General features: G+C 46.5%; 1 protein-coding gene across 3 annotated transcripts in view; it reads right to left on the bottom strand.

The window, feature by feature from the left end:
* Positions 1-17,148, bottom strand: part of C15H1orf159 (chromosome 15 C1orf159 homolog) — a 71,987-nt gene that overhangs the window by 16,624 nt on the left and 38,215 nt on the right. Inside the window, exons 8-9 of one of the 3 annotated variants that reach the window (XR_014786086.1) lie at positions 16,813-16,840; positions 13,657-13,747 (exon numbers count right to left, since the gene is read on the bottom strand). Coding sequence is in view for 2 of the 3 variants with exons in the window: in XM_084822385.1 (XP_084678511.1) it covers positions 13,653-13,747; positions 16,813-16,840 (123 nt within the window). In the remaining variant the exon portion in view is untranslated. Of the gene's footprint in view, positions 1-13,566; positions 13,748-16,812; positions 16,841-17,148 lie in introns of those variants that run through there. The other 2 variants (XM_084822384.1, XM_084822385.1) reach the window with 2 other exon arrangements.

Raw genomic sequence — 17,148 nt, 5'->3', positions numbered from 1 at the left:
ATGAGCCACCTTGGGTTCCTTGGAGGAAAAAAGGTGGGATATAAATGTAATAATAAGTAATATACATAAATATGTTCCACATTTTTATTGCTTGATATTCTTGATATTCTGACGACCTTTGCATCTTCAGCAAAGTCTCTTTCCCCAAGACTTGACATTTCTATGAAGCCATTTTACTTGATTGAGCCAAGATGGTGCCCTACCCTTGTTATTAATAATTAACTCATTTCCAGAGACAGGATGTGGATGCAAATTGACCTATACGTTTATCGCATAATATGGAAAAGGGCTTGCCGCATCAGAATCTCCTTTTCTTCTCTTTTTTACACACACTCACTCCAAAATACAGGCATTACCATGATAACAGATATCAAACACATTGTGTAGCACGTCAAATGACTGATGGAACATAATTCACATCATGTGAGCCTTTGACAGGGCTTCAAATTGCCTAGCGATGTGAAATCAGAAATCCCAGAAACGATTCTCTCACCTCTCTAAGGCCTAGTACTGTTCAACCTGTGGTTAGGCTGTACCACTTCACACGGCATGACTGAATGCTTACAAATGAACAAGTAAATAAATAAATCCCCCAAACTAGAAAACTAGGATGTCAAGGAGAGATGCTGAGCTAAAACCAGGGGAGGCTGGTGGCTCCAATTTCAGCGGGGCTGTTAATCCACTCTGGGTTTCAGTCAGAACTCTAAGGGAGTTATCCAAGTTGCTGAACCCAATCCCCAAAATGGCTTCAGCACCTTGGTACCTCCTTTAGAGTTCTGACTGAAACCCAGAGAGGATTCAGAGCCCCACTGAAATTGAAGCCACCAGCCTCCACTGGCTAAAATCCTTCTTCTTGACAGTCTAGTTTCCTTTATACGGGGAATCTCTTTATATGGAGGACCATTTGGAGCATTCCCCCATCTGCATTCTGATGTGGCACACATTTTATTTCTTTAAATTGATCATCTGCCCAATAACAAGAGTTCTCTGGGTGATGTACAAAGTAAAAGCAGATTTTTTTAAAAAAATCAGAATAAGCAGCAAACAAATTGCTATAAAGCAAATCACTTTAAAAGAGAGATCAAGAGATTAAAACATTGCAGGAAATTATCAACTGAAATGGATAGTTGAAAAAAATGTATAAAAAATGTCACAGAGCTGAACAACCATGATAAAAACACAGCATTATCTAAAATGTCTGAGAAAATAAAAAAGCCTTTGCCTGGGGACAAAAAAAATCAAAGTAGGTGCTGGACTCCAAACCCTAAAGTACAATACTGTACAAGTCTACTCAGTAGTAAGTCCCATTGAGTTCAATGGGGCTTAACCACTATGTCAGTGGATAAAGTAGGCTGAAATAACTTCCAGCCCCTTACGTTTAGGGCAGGTGAAGGCAAACTTTTGGGGTCATAGGTACATTTGGAAATTTGAGAAACTGTCCTGGGCACCACCACAAAATGGCTGCCATGGAAGGCATGGCAAAGGACAATTAGCCTGCCCAAAAGACTGCGTACGAGGCAGAGGTGGGGGTCTGATGCCCAAGATGGTAAACAACTCCTTTGAACCCAGTTTTCAGGTTCTAGGGACACAGAAGATGTGGGACATTTTGCCTCTAGCTGAAAATTTAGGACTGACTCAGTTTTTTGTAATTTTGTAGACATTCAGATTTTAGTTCTGAAATCCAACTTTGGAGGAATATTAACAGGCAGACATGTTCAGTGGGCAAAGAATGCCCATTGACTGTTGGGGTGGGGGTAAATGGAAAGCTGGGGGCAGGTGGATGGATAAACGGAATGGAGTAATGTAGAGAAGGGTTTAGCTGACTGGCTTGCTAGCTGGAACCCTGAACAAGAACACCCTACATTCCAGCACCTTGTTGCAGCTCCCACGTGCAATTATTTATTATTAATTATACTGTTAAACTGCCCAATAACCCTAGTTCTTTGCACGGTGCACAATACATTCAAAACCTAAAATACGAACAGTAAAACAGTGAATGAAAACAGCACATCATAAAACCAAAATAAAAGCAGCAGGACAAAGTAAAAAAATCCCAACGTGTAAAAAAAAAAAAAAAAAAGGTAATACCAGCAACAGAATAAAAGTGCAGTGATCTAAAATCACGAAAAGCAGTTCTGAACATGCCTGGGAGAAGTTCTTCCCCTGGCACCGAAAAGACCATAATATAGGTGGCCAGGCGAGCCTTTTGCGGGAGGGTATTTCACAATCAGGGAAAGGCCCTTCATTTGGTGGGAGAACTTGAAGGAGGGCCTTGGGTGATGTGCTTCGTGTCGGGATACATAAATATGGGAAGCGGTAATCCTTCAGGTCATCACATTGTAATCATCATGTGCAAAGAAAAAATAAAGGCAGGAAGCCAAAACACGTAACACAATACAAAGTTCATATTTTCCTTGAGCAAATTCCTGCTAGGAGATAAATAATCAGTCAGGATCCAGTAAACTGCAAAACGATTTCCACACAGCTAGTTCGTTCTTTCGTTCGTTCGTTCTCTCTCTTTTTTCTGAATTTGCTCAGCCTCCATTAGAAGCAGATCCTATGCATAACAATTTCACCATCCTGTGAGCCATACGGTTGCAAAACGGAGGACATTGCAGCCGAATGATGGATGGGAGACTTGAGCAGCTGGTTGCGGCCAAGTGATCTATTTATGAAACAATTTCTATTATTATAGTGAGTGGGCAATGAGTTGACAGTATCATCCTCCATTCCTCTTTGATTAAACAGTTTTGAAACAAACTGTAGCAACCTGAATAGCAAAGACAGGGCTGTTGCCTTTGCAGGGGTCTTAAACCTCAGGGCCAAATTGGCTTTCTAGGGCTTCCACAGACGACCATGGCCCTTTCTTTTTTCCCTCCCGACTGCTGCTTCTTTAGTGGTTTCCTGGCTTCTGTGCAGTTTCCCCCCATTCTAACCTCTCCTAAGGCTTAGTTACTAGCAGGAAGAGCTTGAAGCTACAATATGCTGCTATTTTTGCTCTGCCCCCTTTTTGCTCTGGCTCCACCCACCATGGGAACGCAGCCCCTGAGAGCTTCTCCGAAATGCAATTTGGCCCTTGGGTCGGAAGAGGTTCTGCACCATGGCCTACAGTGTAGGATTAAACTGAAAGGGAGCAATTGCAGGTGCTTAATAAATATAATCCCCATCCCTGTTGTATCTACCCATTTTGCGGAGAGCAGGAAAGACATCATACTGTGAGACCAGGGCCTTTTTGGTGGTGGCTCACTAACTGTGAAATGGTCTCCCCAAGGAGGAATATGTTTGGCACCTTCACTGTCCATCTTTGATGCATGTGCTGAAACCCATGCAATTACCTTCTTAAGCTCTCCTAAGGCTGCAACCCGACACACACTTACCTGGGAGTAAGCCCCACTGAACTCAATGGGGATCACTGCTGACTAAACATGCATATTTGCACTACAGCAGTGCACTCTTATGTTTTATCCTCATATCTCCAATGAGGCTTAGTCCCAGTTAAGCATGTACAGAATTTCAATTTGGCAGTACAATCCTATACAGAAATAAACCCCACTGAGTTTGATGGGTCTCACTCCTAAGCTGCGTGTGCATAAGACTGCAGCATACATGTGCTTTACCTTCTTGCTCAGGGGTGGGCAACTTGTGGCCCTCGGATGTTTTGGCCTACATCTCCCATCATCCCTCACCATTGGCTATGCTGGCTAGGGATGATGGGAGCTGTGGGCCAATCCCCCCCCCCAAAGGCAAAAGAGGATACAGATTTGCATAAAAATTGCACATACTAATTTATAGGTCTGGATAACTGATGCCACCGAATTTCATAATTAGTCAGCTCACTGACCGAACGTCACCCATTTGCAACACCTTTTTAACGAGCCTGGACTAGGGTTTACCAATTTGCTATTCAGTTTGGAATGGATCACAAGCTTCTGAGCATGTGCAGTCTGGATCTAAACAATGCTTTTTCTGTGCTTGTACTCAGTTAGTTGGACTAAGCCTTTTCTTGCTTCTGGTAAACAGTGTGATGTCACTTTACCCCACAACCAATCACGTTGGAAGAAACAGCCAGGTAGGTGTATATAACCCCTTTTCTCTGTTTCGCTCTTACATGCAGCACGGTTTCCTGTTCAGGTAGTCAAACTCAGCACACTCTCCCTTACTCCCGTCGGATCAGATTTGGGTCAACGTTGTTGCTACAGTATTCCTTTTAGTTTGTGCAGTAAGTAAACATGTACTTTGATTACCAAGGATGGTGGGTGAGGTGTTTCTGTGAGAGGCCATGCGAAAACAACCAATCAGGAAGGGGGTCCATAACAGAGTGACGCAAGACGTCATGACACACGACCCATTTCCGAACTACAGCTCCCAAGGTGTACTTTGATATTGCGCAAGCACAAAAGCTCATTTACGGGGACGAGAGTTTGTTTTAAGGGAGAACGCTCACCTGAGCTTACATGGGTGAGTTCGTTATTATCCGAGGAAATAATGAATTCACCCAGCGCAAGTTCGCCCATCGCTAGTCTAGATGTACATTTAGAAATCATGACTTTAAACAGAAGTGCGATGTCAGCATAGTGAAGAGTGGGACCAGTTACTTGTGCACCAGCACGATCTGCTGTTGGTCCAGGTGCTAACTCTGGAGCCTCCAAGGTGGACACCTCCTTTGGCGCCCAGCAGGCTCTCCTGATTTTTATTTTATTTCTTAAGGTTTTTAAAATTATGATTTTTTTAAAAAACGGGGAAGCTAGCTTGCTGCAAAGCAAAGTGCTGCCCTCCAGAGCTGCCTTTATTTGGGCTTGAATGAGTGGTTTTGTATTTTGGAGCTCAGCCCTCACCTCTGCCTTGGTCTTGGGTTCTTGGGCAAGTTGCGCTCCTTTTAGTGTTACCAGTTGCCTTCTGGGAAATGAGTGTGTTGTGCCTGGCCACGGCCACCATAGGAGCCATTTATGAATAGTCAAGCCCCCCAATGGCAGCCATTTTCTGAGAGAGCCCACGACACTCTCTCAAAATTCTGAATGTGCCCACTGACTCCAAAAGCTCTGGGACTGCTGTGACTTAAAGGCCTTTCTTAGCATTGTGTCAGGGTGGACACTGAGCCCATAGAATCCCAGAGTATTTCTGATTCTGAGGAAGAGGAGTCGCTCCTGGGAGAGGAGCGCGCTCCTCTTTCCCAGGGCCAACAGCTGACGGAGATTCCTCCCACCAGCATTCCTAGCTTAGATAGCAGTCCTGGGAGTGACAGAGCGCGGGAAGCAGACTTGATGGACGCGCGACGCCGATGCAGAGAGACGCCAAATGGAGGGCGCAGAAAGGAGGTGTAGTGCCCGGTTGGCACGCAAACAATGGCTGCGCCCAGCGGATCCAAGGGAAAAGGGGAGGGACTCTCCCTAGTCCTTAAGTTCAGGGGTCTGCCAGTAATTCCCTTTCAAACGGGGACCAACTGTTCCAACTTAGGGCATAGGTACTCTGCTGCTCAGATCTAGTTGCTAACAGTAGAGTTGTTAAGTTGTAAAAGAGGAATAAAGCTTTGAAAAGAGTCCATTTGTCTGTGTCTGGACTTGGCTACTGGATTAGACTGAGAGAGGCCTCCAAGGAGCCCTTGACACATTGTTTATCTTTAAACCAGACTTGGCCTGGGCAGCTCTTCACATGGACTCTTTCCAATAGAGAACTGTCTTTGGTAAAGTAGGACACATGGCCACCCTGCTTTTGAAACTGGGATGGGGAGAGCCACTGCCTTTCAAAATCAGATTGCTAGCTAATGTAAGCCACTTGGGAGGCCATTTTTAGGGCCAGAAAGCAGTCTAGGGACAGACAAATTAGTCTCTTTCCTGTCCATTTCACTTTCAGTTGTGATCTCTCATCAGCCCATTCTGTCCTTTTCCACATTCATCTGAGATTATTGTTCTTGTCGTTTTAAAGGCCAGTAAAAACACGCATTTAAAGGAGTGTTTTCTATGTATTTTCTCTCAACATATTGATATGTGTTTTTGAGCTGAGAACTCCATTGGAATGTTTGGGAAATGCCAATGGGTAACTCAGGTCCAACCTGCACAATTAGTCCAGAAGGGTTAGATCAGGTCAGTTCATATGGGAATTCTCAAAGATCGAATTCACCCAGCCTCTCTAATGAATACTCCAATAAACAAAACAAATGAATATGGCACAGGGGATCAGGTGTTCAGGCACAAATAAAAAAAGTCACTGGACATCCCCAAATGGATCGTAGCCCCTGCCAAGTCCAATCTTCCTCGAACGTGGCAAAAGTGGATGACAAAAGTCTGCAAATGCATTGGATCCTGTGCCTCCAAGGGGAAGATCTGCCCTAGAAATCTCCCCACAACACTTCCTCCTTCACACACAGTCAATTCCCCCTTCAAGGCGACTTCCTTATGACCTTGAGCTTTGGGCCCAGGAGGAAATACTCAGATTTGGCCAAGACCCAGCACTCCCCAGCCATGCTCCTCACAAGTTCCAGGAAACCTTCTCTAGAGCCAAGATCCAAGGAAATCATTAAGTGCAACAACATGTTGAAAAATAGTTCCCAGAAAAACTGTCCAGGCTGGCGTTTCGGCCAAGTTGTTCATTGCACACAAGCTTCTGTGCAGGAGGAAAAGGGTCTGAGCCTCACCAATGCAAGAATGGACCCCCACCCCAATACTCTGTTAAGATTGGCTGGAGAGCCATTCCTCTGCATTCCAACCTTCAAGGAGGCAAGAATTATGGATTGTTGGAGCAGGAGGTATTCAGGGCTGGCCCTATCATTAGACAGAGAAGCAGCTGCCTTAGGTGGCAGATGCTGGGGGATGGGCAACAGCAAGGTGTTGGAGTACCGGTAAGCAACCTAGTGGCCCACCAGATGCTTTGAACTATAACTCCCATCGCTCCTAGCCAGCATATCTGGGGGTCAGAGATGATGGGCACTGTAGTCCAAAATATCTGGAGGGCACCAGGTTATCACTGAGAATGTGGGTAGGGATGTGCCAATAAGCAAAACTCAAGCTTGCCAAAGCTCACCGAATTCTGTCTCGAAGCTTTTTCAGACTCAAGACCGTATCATATGGCGAGCTCTGTTTTTTTTCTTTTTACATGAAAAACCACCTGTATTTTCGTGCATTTTTCCCAAATGTATACATCAATTGTGCACATTGTCAAAACGCACACCCTCTTCTCCCCTTGATTAAAGTGTATTTGTGCACATTTCCCAAAAGTATGCATTTTTTCAGGTGCATTCTTCAAATGTATGTTTGCTGTCAAATGCATTTTGAGGGGGGGGGGGTTATGACTCACATCGCAAGCTTGGAAATGTATGGAGTTCAACCACAGATTGAGACTGAGTTTGTGTTCGGTCTAGAAGGTGCCAACTGGGTAAATGCAGTTCAAAAATGAACTGAAAACGAATTTCTCATACATTGCTAGATGTGGGGTTGCCACTGGCCCACCTGATGCCCTCTTACGCAGTGGAAGCTTTGATGTAAGATACAACTACCAATCCAGTTGGCTTACATGACTCCATGGGAAGCAGGGGCATTGATCCATCTGGGCCCATCCGTGCATTGAACCTATTTCTCGGGGCCCCAGATCTATTCCGCAGAGCACCGGTGCCCATCGGTGTCAATGGAAGTGCTCCTCCCCCAGCTTAATTGACATGCACAGGGTGATTTGCACAGGGAATTGCAGCTAGCAAGAGTTAACTCTCCATTTCACACCTGCTGCAACAAACCCCTGCCCCAACAAAAACATCTCTCCCTTGGCAATTAAGCTTAGGAAAAAAATCCAGTTGGTTCCGGCGCAAAGTAATTGAATTTATTTTATCTGAGATTAATCAGTTAGCTTTGCCACTTGTGAAATTTACATCTAGAAATTATTTCTAAATTTGCATGTATAGGTATAAATTAGCATATGCGGAATTTATGCAGAGTGGTGCCCTATGGGCCTGGGCCCCAAATCTTTTAAGTGCCTAGCAACACCCCTGATGAGAGGGAGTCACATAATGGGAGGAAAGAGGAGGGGGGCATGGGCGTCTCCTTCACCTCCAGCAGCAAAAGTATCTTGGGCTGGCCTTGGGTCTGCTTGGCAGCAACTCAAACCTGACAGGGTCGATGCCAGGGCCATATTTGGCCGTGTTCCATGCTGCAGGCTGCCCAAGAGAGGCCACCACCTTACTCCAATGCCGCCGACTTTTGCTTATGGGATTAAAACAAAGATAGGGAGTCTCTTTCAGCTGAAGACCTGAATCCCATTTCAGAGAAGCTCTTGAGAGGGAGGGGGGGTGCATTCCAGTCGTGGGGAGGGCCAAAGGCAAAGGGGGGCATGACCAAGGTACCAGAATATTTTACTTTAAAGCTCTTACTGCCAGGTATTAAGCCTTAGGAGAGGCATTTCAGCCTTTTCCAATGGGGGGAAAAACTGCACAAAAGCAAAGAAACCACAGAACGATCAGTAGTCTGGGGAAAGGCTACCACTGCCTCTTGTGAAATTTAAACCTAGAAATTATTTCTAAATGTCTCTAAGGGAAGCTGAGGGCCAGATTTGGCCCCTGATTTCGGAGTTTCAGGGAGGAGGCTTGGCTTATTGGCATAGTACTTGCTTTGCATGCAGAAAGTCCTAGGTTTAATCCCAAGCATCTCTAGTTCAAAAAAAAATAAATTCCAGTATTAAGGGAAAATAGCCTCTGGCCGAGATTGTGAAGAGTGACTGCAAGTCAGTGTAGTTTCCAGGTCCGCATGAGCCAATGGTCCTGACATTAGCTTCACATGTAATGTGAGAAACACCCATCTGGGTTTGTATTTAATTAGAATTCTTCCAGCAAAGGCTTTTGCCTCCTGAGGGACATTCTTTAAAAGGACGCTTCCCTTTTTGACAACAGCTGTGTCATTTTGTTCTCGAGTTGCTTTTCGCAAGGGCTAGTGAGAACTCTCACTGCAAAGCCGTGCAGACCCGCCTGGTTATTTGATGCACGCGCTGTTGTTTTTCTCCCTGCTTTGCTTTATCAGAGTGTCAGGATGCTGGCAGGGAAGATTTTTGAAGAGAGCATAATTGGGCGTCAGCCTTCCAGCATGCACGGCGGCTTTACAACTTATTGTTTTAAAGCAATTTTCCCCATCACATTCTCTCCGAGGCGCTGCGCGGGTCTCTGCCAGCTCATGTCACAGCTGTTTTTCTTAGAAACAAGACAACTTCTTTCAGGTATGTAGAATAATACGCCACGGGCCCCATCACCCATGTGCTACCCTCGCTGTTTGATTCCTGTTCTTTCAAGCAGATGCCTAACGGCTGGGATTTTGCGCTTGTCAACTTGACGAAGGTCATTACATTTCGGTCAGAGGCTGGTTAACTGACAAATTTGCCTGCAGGTTCTTTTCTCCCCTCCTTCGTTCTTTTTCAATGTCACTTCACTTTGAGAGCTGTGCTATCATCTTCTGCTTTGACAACACCGTTTAGTGTAGTTTTCACAGTGGGCGCACCCCCCCCCCCAAGCTTCCAGGGCTAACCGTTTACAGTGAGCCAGATCTCGCAGAGAAAAAAAGGGAGATTTCTACAATAGAGTGGAGGAGGGAGGGGAAAACAGGTACTTTCAACTTCTTTCCTGCTAACTTTGGAGGCTAAAAAAGCTCCGAACAATAATTGGTTTTATTTAACCATTGTGTAACGCAAGCGGCCTGGCTGTGTGTCAAAAAATATGTTATTTTGGGGTGGGGAGAAGTGGTTTGTTCAACTTTCATTACACTTCTGCACACGTTTTATGAAGAAGCTAGAAGAATGACAGACTCTGCAAGCGTTATTCCCCCAAATGCTTTTCTTTTCTGTTCTAGAAATGAATGGGAGCTATTTCCAAGGCAGAAGACAGCAGTGAGAGAGCTCCCTCTAGACGACAGGAAGGTACACGGCAGGAGAACAGCTGCCAGCACCACTGCTTGAGCCAGATTTTGTCAGGATTGATCCTGAGCATATGGAGATAGAAGTTCAGATTCAGAAGGGGAACAGCCAGAACCGGGGGAGGCATCTTCCCGAGCGAGTTCAGATATGGACAGGCGTGCTTCTCAGGAGGCTAGCACCCAGATGGCAGGGCCTGAAGCCCCCCACCCCGCTTTCCCTCCTCCGTGAGAGCCCAGGAGGAGGAGGAGCGCTTGGGGGGGGGTGACCTGAGGGATGCTAGACTGCGGCACAGAGCGAAGCGGGAAAAGTTAGAGGCGGAGCTCAGGCCGTCAACCCAGTTGGCCATGCATGAGGGTCGACCTAGAGGCACATCCCTGGAAGGGAGGGGCTTCCCTCCCCAAGTTATTCTAGCCAGCAAGTCCTTCTTTCAAACTGTTGGCAACGTTGTGGCTCCCATTTGGATCCCCTGTTGTCATTCGTAAATGAAGCAGCTGCATTCCTTTGTAGCCTGAGAGTCTTCGAAGATCTGTAAGGAACCTGTCGAGAGTGAATTAAAGGTGTGAGACTGAAGCCTCCCTTCTTGTGTGTGTGCATGAGGAAGGTGGGGGCCAAGGGAACGTGGCAGCTTTATGCATGAGACACACGAAGAGCTGTTATGAGAAGGCAGCCCAGGCCAACATCCTACATCTGTACTTCAGCACAGGCTCTTCTTGAACCATACCAACACCTGCTTGCAGATCTGCAGTTGATGCATTGCTCCCTCCTGTTAGAGAACTTCTGGGATGCATTCGCTTAACCCTGGTATGCTGGGGCTTACACAGACAGACTTCTCTGTTCGCCATGGGAATGTTCACTTAGACCCAAGATGCCAAAGGCATCTGTCTCTCTAGAGGAAGAATCTCTTCGCATCTGATCTACACCTCTGCTGCACTGAGCCCCAAGTTTGTTAATACATCAAAGAAGTCAGCTTTTAAAAGTAAATACACTGGACCCAGAACATGGTGTGCTTTATTAAAGCCAGTGAAGGATGGTGGTGAAAGAGCAGGGAGTAGGGAAAATAAAATGTACACGTATAAACACCCATTTTGTATTTGACGTAACAGTGCAAGGGGTAAAAACAATTAAAGCAGCTTCAAGTATCCCAGCTTTTCCCAACCTGGTGCCCTCCAGATGAGCTGGACTACAACTCCCAGCATCCCACACTGGCTGGGGGATGCTGGGAGTTGTAACCCAACACATCTGGAGAGTGCTAGGATGGAGAAAGGCTGATCTCTCGATCAAATGGCCCAACATGGGACGGTTCAAAAATCCCCACATGCTACACTGGCAATAAGAAGAGTTTTCCCTGCTTTGAATGGTGCAATAGCACACGCACACAAACACGCACTCATTAAAATAAAACCAAACCCTCCACCTCAGGGTTAACAAAAACACAGCTCTTCTGCTATCTATGGGAAGTGCTAGGCACGAGCTTCGGGGTCAAGGGCATCAGACGGCATAGCAGGAACAAAAGCCTTTGCCATAAGTTATACCAGGGGCGTGGGAAATCCCTAGTCTAAACTGAGCCACAAATGCACAAGGAAGGAAGAACATTGGCTCGTGTCTATAAAGGGGGTCACATAGGATCGTTGCATAGTACCATGGCCAACTCATACAGAAAGGAAAAAAAAGGAGTTCTCGAACCTCCCTTGGCCTCTTTCCCCAGTTACATGCCTACCTGTGAGGAATCTGAGCAACCTGAGGAGATCCCAAGAGAAGAATCTAAACAAAAGAGCCACCCAACTCCAGTAGGAAGAAATGGCATTTACGTTAAAAGAAGGGAAGTGAGAGATCCATAGAAAGCAAGGTTCTCATTTACACATAGAACCGGTTGACTTCAGGGAGAAGGTTTGTGATACCTGAAAAGCCTTCCTTGAGGAGTGGAGATGCCTCCTTAGGAAGCTCTGTTCCAAGACTGGGTATCAACATTTGGCACGGGGTGTCTACGGCAGAGCAGGGATGGGGAACGTGTGGCCCTCCAGATGGGGTTGGACTGCAACACACACCATCCCTCACAGTTGGCTGTGCTAGCTAGGGCTGATGGGAGTTGCAGTCCACCAATGTGTGGAAGGCCACACTTTCCCCATCCCTACCGTAGACACCCCATGTCTGGCCTACAGACTCAGGGACAAGAACATCTCTCAATATCCCTTCCCCATCTCTTTCTGTCCCTTCCTGATCTGGATCAAAATCATTTTTGTTAATTAAAATAAAGAGAATATGAGGACATTCCCAGCTCAGAAGAAGGAACTTCAAAATGATTTCAAGCTACATTTTAAGTCATTAAAAACAGGAACCACATTAACCCCCCCCCACACACACACACACACACTAAAATATCTCTGCATTATCTTGACAACATTCCATATTCTCCTTGGGTTAGGTAGGAATGACCCTTTCACTGTGAGGAAGAGGTCAAAGAATGAACCTGGGTTGTGAAATCTGTGCAGGATGTGGGCCCAAGGGAAGTGAGTTTATCAGTGCTTGAGGCAACACACACACCTCTAAATATCTATCTCCACACACTGCCAGGTACTTAAAAGGTATTGGACTTGGTCTAAAGGAAGCAGAGCAGGGGCGGGCGACCTGAGGCCCTCCAGCTCTTCTGGACTTCAGCTCCCATCATACCACATCATTTGCTATGCTGGCTAGGGAAGACGGGAGTAGTAGGCCAAAACAGCATGCCTGATGCAGAGCAACTGTTTAGGGAGTCGCAAGTGAGTGCAAAATGAGAGGAAAAGGGTCCATTTTAAACGTCTGAAGATTCCCCATGCATCCTCCCCTCATGTTTGGGGAACAGAGGCCCTTTGGGAGGTGTCACAGCTTGCCACAGCTGGTTTCTCACTCACAATGGTTTGGCCAAGGAGTGGAACACTCTTCGCCTCTCTGAGCTGGCAAGCACACAAGTTTTGCAGGCGCTCACCCAGAGAACTAGCAGAGCTGCCCAGGGGTCAGGGCACTCGTCTAACCTAAGAAAATTTAACCGAAGAAAGTTCAACCTTGCTTCATGGAGGACGACGAGCTCTGCTGCTAACCCTGACAAAATGCAAAGGTAACGGAGAGAAGGAAACAAAACAGCCTTTAACACCTCTGTGCTGGCGATGCTGCAAAATGCACTTAAGGCCTCGTTCACTACCCACTAAAGAGCAACAGAAAGAGAGACTTGCACAGGACACAGGAAGAGCAGTCTCCGGCTAGGAGTCTACCCTGACTCTGAGAAGAATACCGCCTGAAGGCAGGCTGGAGAATTTTGCATCAGGAGATGCCAAATGCTTCCCACCAACATCAAAAACATGGCACTTGTGTTAACATCGAGAAGTGGGTGCTGCAAGCCAGCCCACCTCTGCAAGCAGCCTGGCACTGGGGCTCCCTGGCTGCAACGAGGCCTCCGTTCTGCCGAGGAACATCGCACACGGAGCTTGCCACGTCTCAAGGGGAGCAGAGCCTTTTAGCGGACTGCTACAGTTCAAACAGGAAAAAGAGAGACTCAGCAGCCTGCCCAAGAACAGTGAGCGGAACCGACGCTCTCCTCACGCTGAACGCCGAGTTCACATTTCTTTGCTCCGTGCATGTTGGCACAAACCCACTTGCCGCAGGATTGCTGGCTTTCCCCCACACGCCTCCCATCTTGTTACTCCTGTCGTTTTCTTGGCACTTTGTGCGGGAGACAGAGCACCCGCTTTCTCAGCTGTGCTGGTATTTACAAATCATCAGGGCTGCCGCCGCTGCCGCTCTTACACATTGCTGACCCTGGTCTCTGCGGAAATGGTTGTGCTGGTACCGGAGGACATGAGCGACCTCTCCCGTCTGACGTAGCGGGGTTTCCGGACTGCAAATGAGAGAGACACTGTTACCTCCATGTACTCTTGAGAAAGGTGCCGGGAGCTGGGTTTCAGGTTAAATTGCTTACAGCAGCCTTCTGCAACCTGATGTGTTGGATGACAACTCCCATGGCCATGCTGGCTGGGGATGATGGGAGAAGTAGTCCAGAGACATCTGGAACATCCCAAGGCTGGGAAAATCCAGAGACAACGTGCACTCCGAACACTAAAAGTACAAAAATGCCTGGGAATCCAAAATTGTTGCCACTTGACACTGAAAAGATATCAGTGTGGGTAGCAGGGAACCTTCCCTGGGGGAGGCAATGCACATATCCTTAATTTTTCAGAGAGTATTCCAAGCGCAGCAATCACAGACATAGGTTAGGGAAGGCTGGGTTACAGGAGGGCAACAGGTTAGGGAACGCCAGGTTACAGAGTTCGCTGAGGCCTAGGAAACGGTGCAGGAAGTGCATTTCCACCCCATCGAGAATCAGGAACGGGGCTTTCTTCTCTCCCTTCACCCCTCCAGGCCCAAATGGGTAGTGACTAGAAGCGTCTTTTTCCTCTCTCCCAGCTTGGCTTGCTCACTCGGCACCTGCAGAGTAAAAAGCTCCGGAGGTGTCTTAGCCTGTTACTTTGGCTTCTCTGCACCTCAGAGAATATGGGTTGATCCTGGGGGTGGGGGAGAGATGGAGGAGAAGAGAGAGAAGCAATGTACCTGCTCTGTGACAGGACATTTGGCAAGATCTCAGGGTCACCAGCTAGTTCTCCTAGAACATGGTCACCTCCAGTAACAACTGAGAAGGGGCCCCCAATGTGGCGCCCATGGGCACCTGCAAAACCTTTTAATTTTTATTTTATTTCCCCGTTTTTTTAATATACGTTCATGGATTAGGATGTATCCATAGCAATGAATACATATGAAATGCATACAACTTTCTAGCAACTATACATAGGCTTCAACAAAAGCAGACCAAACATCCAAGTAAGTATCCATTTGAAGGTGGTGTCTACAGGCCACCCGCTCAAATACTGAAAGCGTTCTAAGGTCCTCAATTCATTACATTATAGGAGGTGAGCATTTATCCTTCCAGTGTTGTAACATCAGTCCTTTATCTGTCAGAAGGGTGCGGAGAATCCATTTACACTGACCGTTTATTAATTCCCATGAAGCAGGTAACTAATTTAGAAGAGCGTGTACACCAGTGAACACTAGAGACTGTTCCAGTACAAACTATCCATGTATTAACCTCCTCCCCAGAAGAAGCAACTACTGGATGTGGCCAAAACATATGTTTAAAAGACACATTAGCTGTATTGCACCGCCAGCAATTAGCCAAATTAAACAATCCCTTATTAAAGAGACGTTGTGGTGTCCAATAGACATGCAACAAAGGTTTTTGCTGAATAAGATCCAGTCTAAGATCTATTGATGCAACAGATAGATGCCAAAGCAGTGATCCACTGATTAGGCATTTCACGGTGGTGCCCACCACAGTTTCTCAAGTTCTCCAGTGTGCCCATAGGTCCAAAAAGGTTGGGGACCCCAGGCCCAGAGGAATACTGGCCTACCTCATCGAAATGGTCAACCAATGCTTGGGCTGTACCTTTTCAGACTGCATGGGAGGGTTCAAATAACTGTATGTTCCCTCATGCATGATTCCCCCACCTCCATACATAGAAAATGATAGAAAATAAGCAGGGTGGGGGGATTTCCATGTACAGGGTGTTTTCTGTATGGAGGGGTGTTCAATCACCCCACTTGCAGCAGTATAACCCAGACACAGGCTGACTACCTCAGAGAGAACTAGGCCACTGTAAGAACGTAACTTCAAAAGTGCCAATGCTGGATCAGACCCAGGGTCCATCTAGTCCAGCATTCTGTTGACATTCAGCTGGCCAACCAGCTGCCCACAGGAAACCCACAAGCAGGACATGAGTGCAACAGCACCCTCCCACCCATGTTCCCCAGCAGCTGGTGTACAGAGGCAGACTGCCTCTGATCCATAGAGCCATCAGAACTAGGAGCCATTGATCGCTTTCTCCTCCATGAATTTGTCCAATCCCCTTTTAAAGCCATCCAAACTGGTGGCCATCGCTACGTCTTGTGGCAGCAAATTCCATAGTTTAAACCCACGTTGTGTGAAGAAAGACTTCCTTTTGCCTTTCCTGAATCTCCCACCATTCAGCTTTATGGGATGAGACCATTGGGTTCTTCTATTAGGAGCGATTCCCACCATGCATCACTGTGTACACTTACCCTTACCTGCCTTTTTCTGAGCTAAACGTTCCCAAAGAAGCTACGAAGAGTGATACCCCCCGCTTCCCCACCTTTCTGGATGAAGAACATCACACCTCCAGACTGATTTCTTTTTTTCTTTTTTTTAAAGATATACAAGCGCTTCTTGTAAGAAGAAAAATATCTTGATTTGACAACAAGCACTTCTCTGGGGAACATTCTTGAGCTTCATGTGCTGATTAAAATTATTTTGTTGGAAAAAAGGGGGAGGGGGAAAAAATCAAGCTGGTCTATAATTTGTCATGTTCCATCTGTCATCCCTTCCACGTAGCACAGCACGTTTTTAATCCGGTGAGACCAAAAGCGAGCCACCTGGGGATCCTCGAAAGAGTCCAAGCCACAAGCAGCCCCCCCTCCGAACCCACCTCAGTCATTTTCTTTCTCAAGCACCTCTACAACCTCCCCCCATTGCCTGAAATCCATCTGTTTTTAAAGTGTGCCTCCTTAAATGCCAAATATTCCATTAAGGGGGAAAAAAGAACATTTTCACAAGGCACCATAACTTTTCATTTATGACCGGGGAGAGGCCTGATTAGCAGTATTAATGCTGTAGGTGCCATCGAGAGAGGTTTTCTATTGTTTTGGCTGTTTAGAGACTGGCATTTTGATTTGTGGGGAATTTCTTACAGGAAATAAAGATGGTACTCCAAACAGCATCCTGGGGATGGATGGATGGATGAATATCAGTGAGTTTTTGAAAAATGGTATTGCTGCTACTTGACAACAACAGAACATGCAGCTTAGTGCAAAAAGCGAAGCAAAAAAGATCTGTACCTGAAGAAGGTGGAGATAACATTGATGCCTGTAAAAACAAAGATGAAGTTTAGGGTTTCTCAAAGTTCCTTGATTAGGAGAGGTTCACTAAGCCATGCGTGTGGAACCTCAGGCCCAGGGGCCAAATCCGGCCCTCCAGAGTTCCCCAGAAGGGCCCACCCCTTCTCCTGGCCCCACCCTCTTTCCCCCAACTACTGATTGTTTGGTGGCTTCTCAGCTTTTGTGCAGGTTTCCACCCTTCTAAAAGGCTGAAATGCCTTCCCTAAGTTCTATCCTTAGTTCTAGCCTGTGCCTAGAAATTCAGACTCAATGGCACTCCTGCTAAGAGATAGCAAT

The sequence above is a fragment of the Heloderma suspectum genome, chromosome 15 (genome assembly GCF_057233095.1).
Source record: "Heloderma suspectum isolate Gila_16-S chromosome 15, 16-S_ref, whole genome shotgun sequence".
In the NCBI taxonomy this organism is placed as follows: domain Eukaryota; kingdom Metazoa; phylum Chordata; class Lepidosauria; order Squamata; family Helodermatidae; genus Heloderma; species Heloderma suspectum.
Note: the sequence above shows the minus strand (reverse complement) of the source record. Positions and strands in the feature narration are given on the sequence as shown.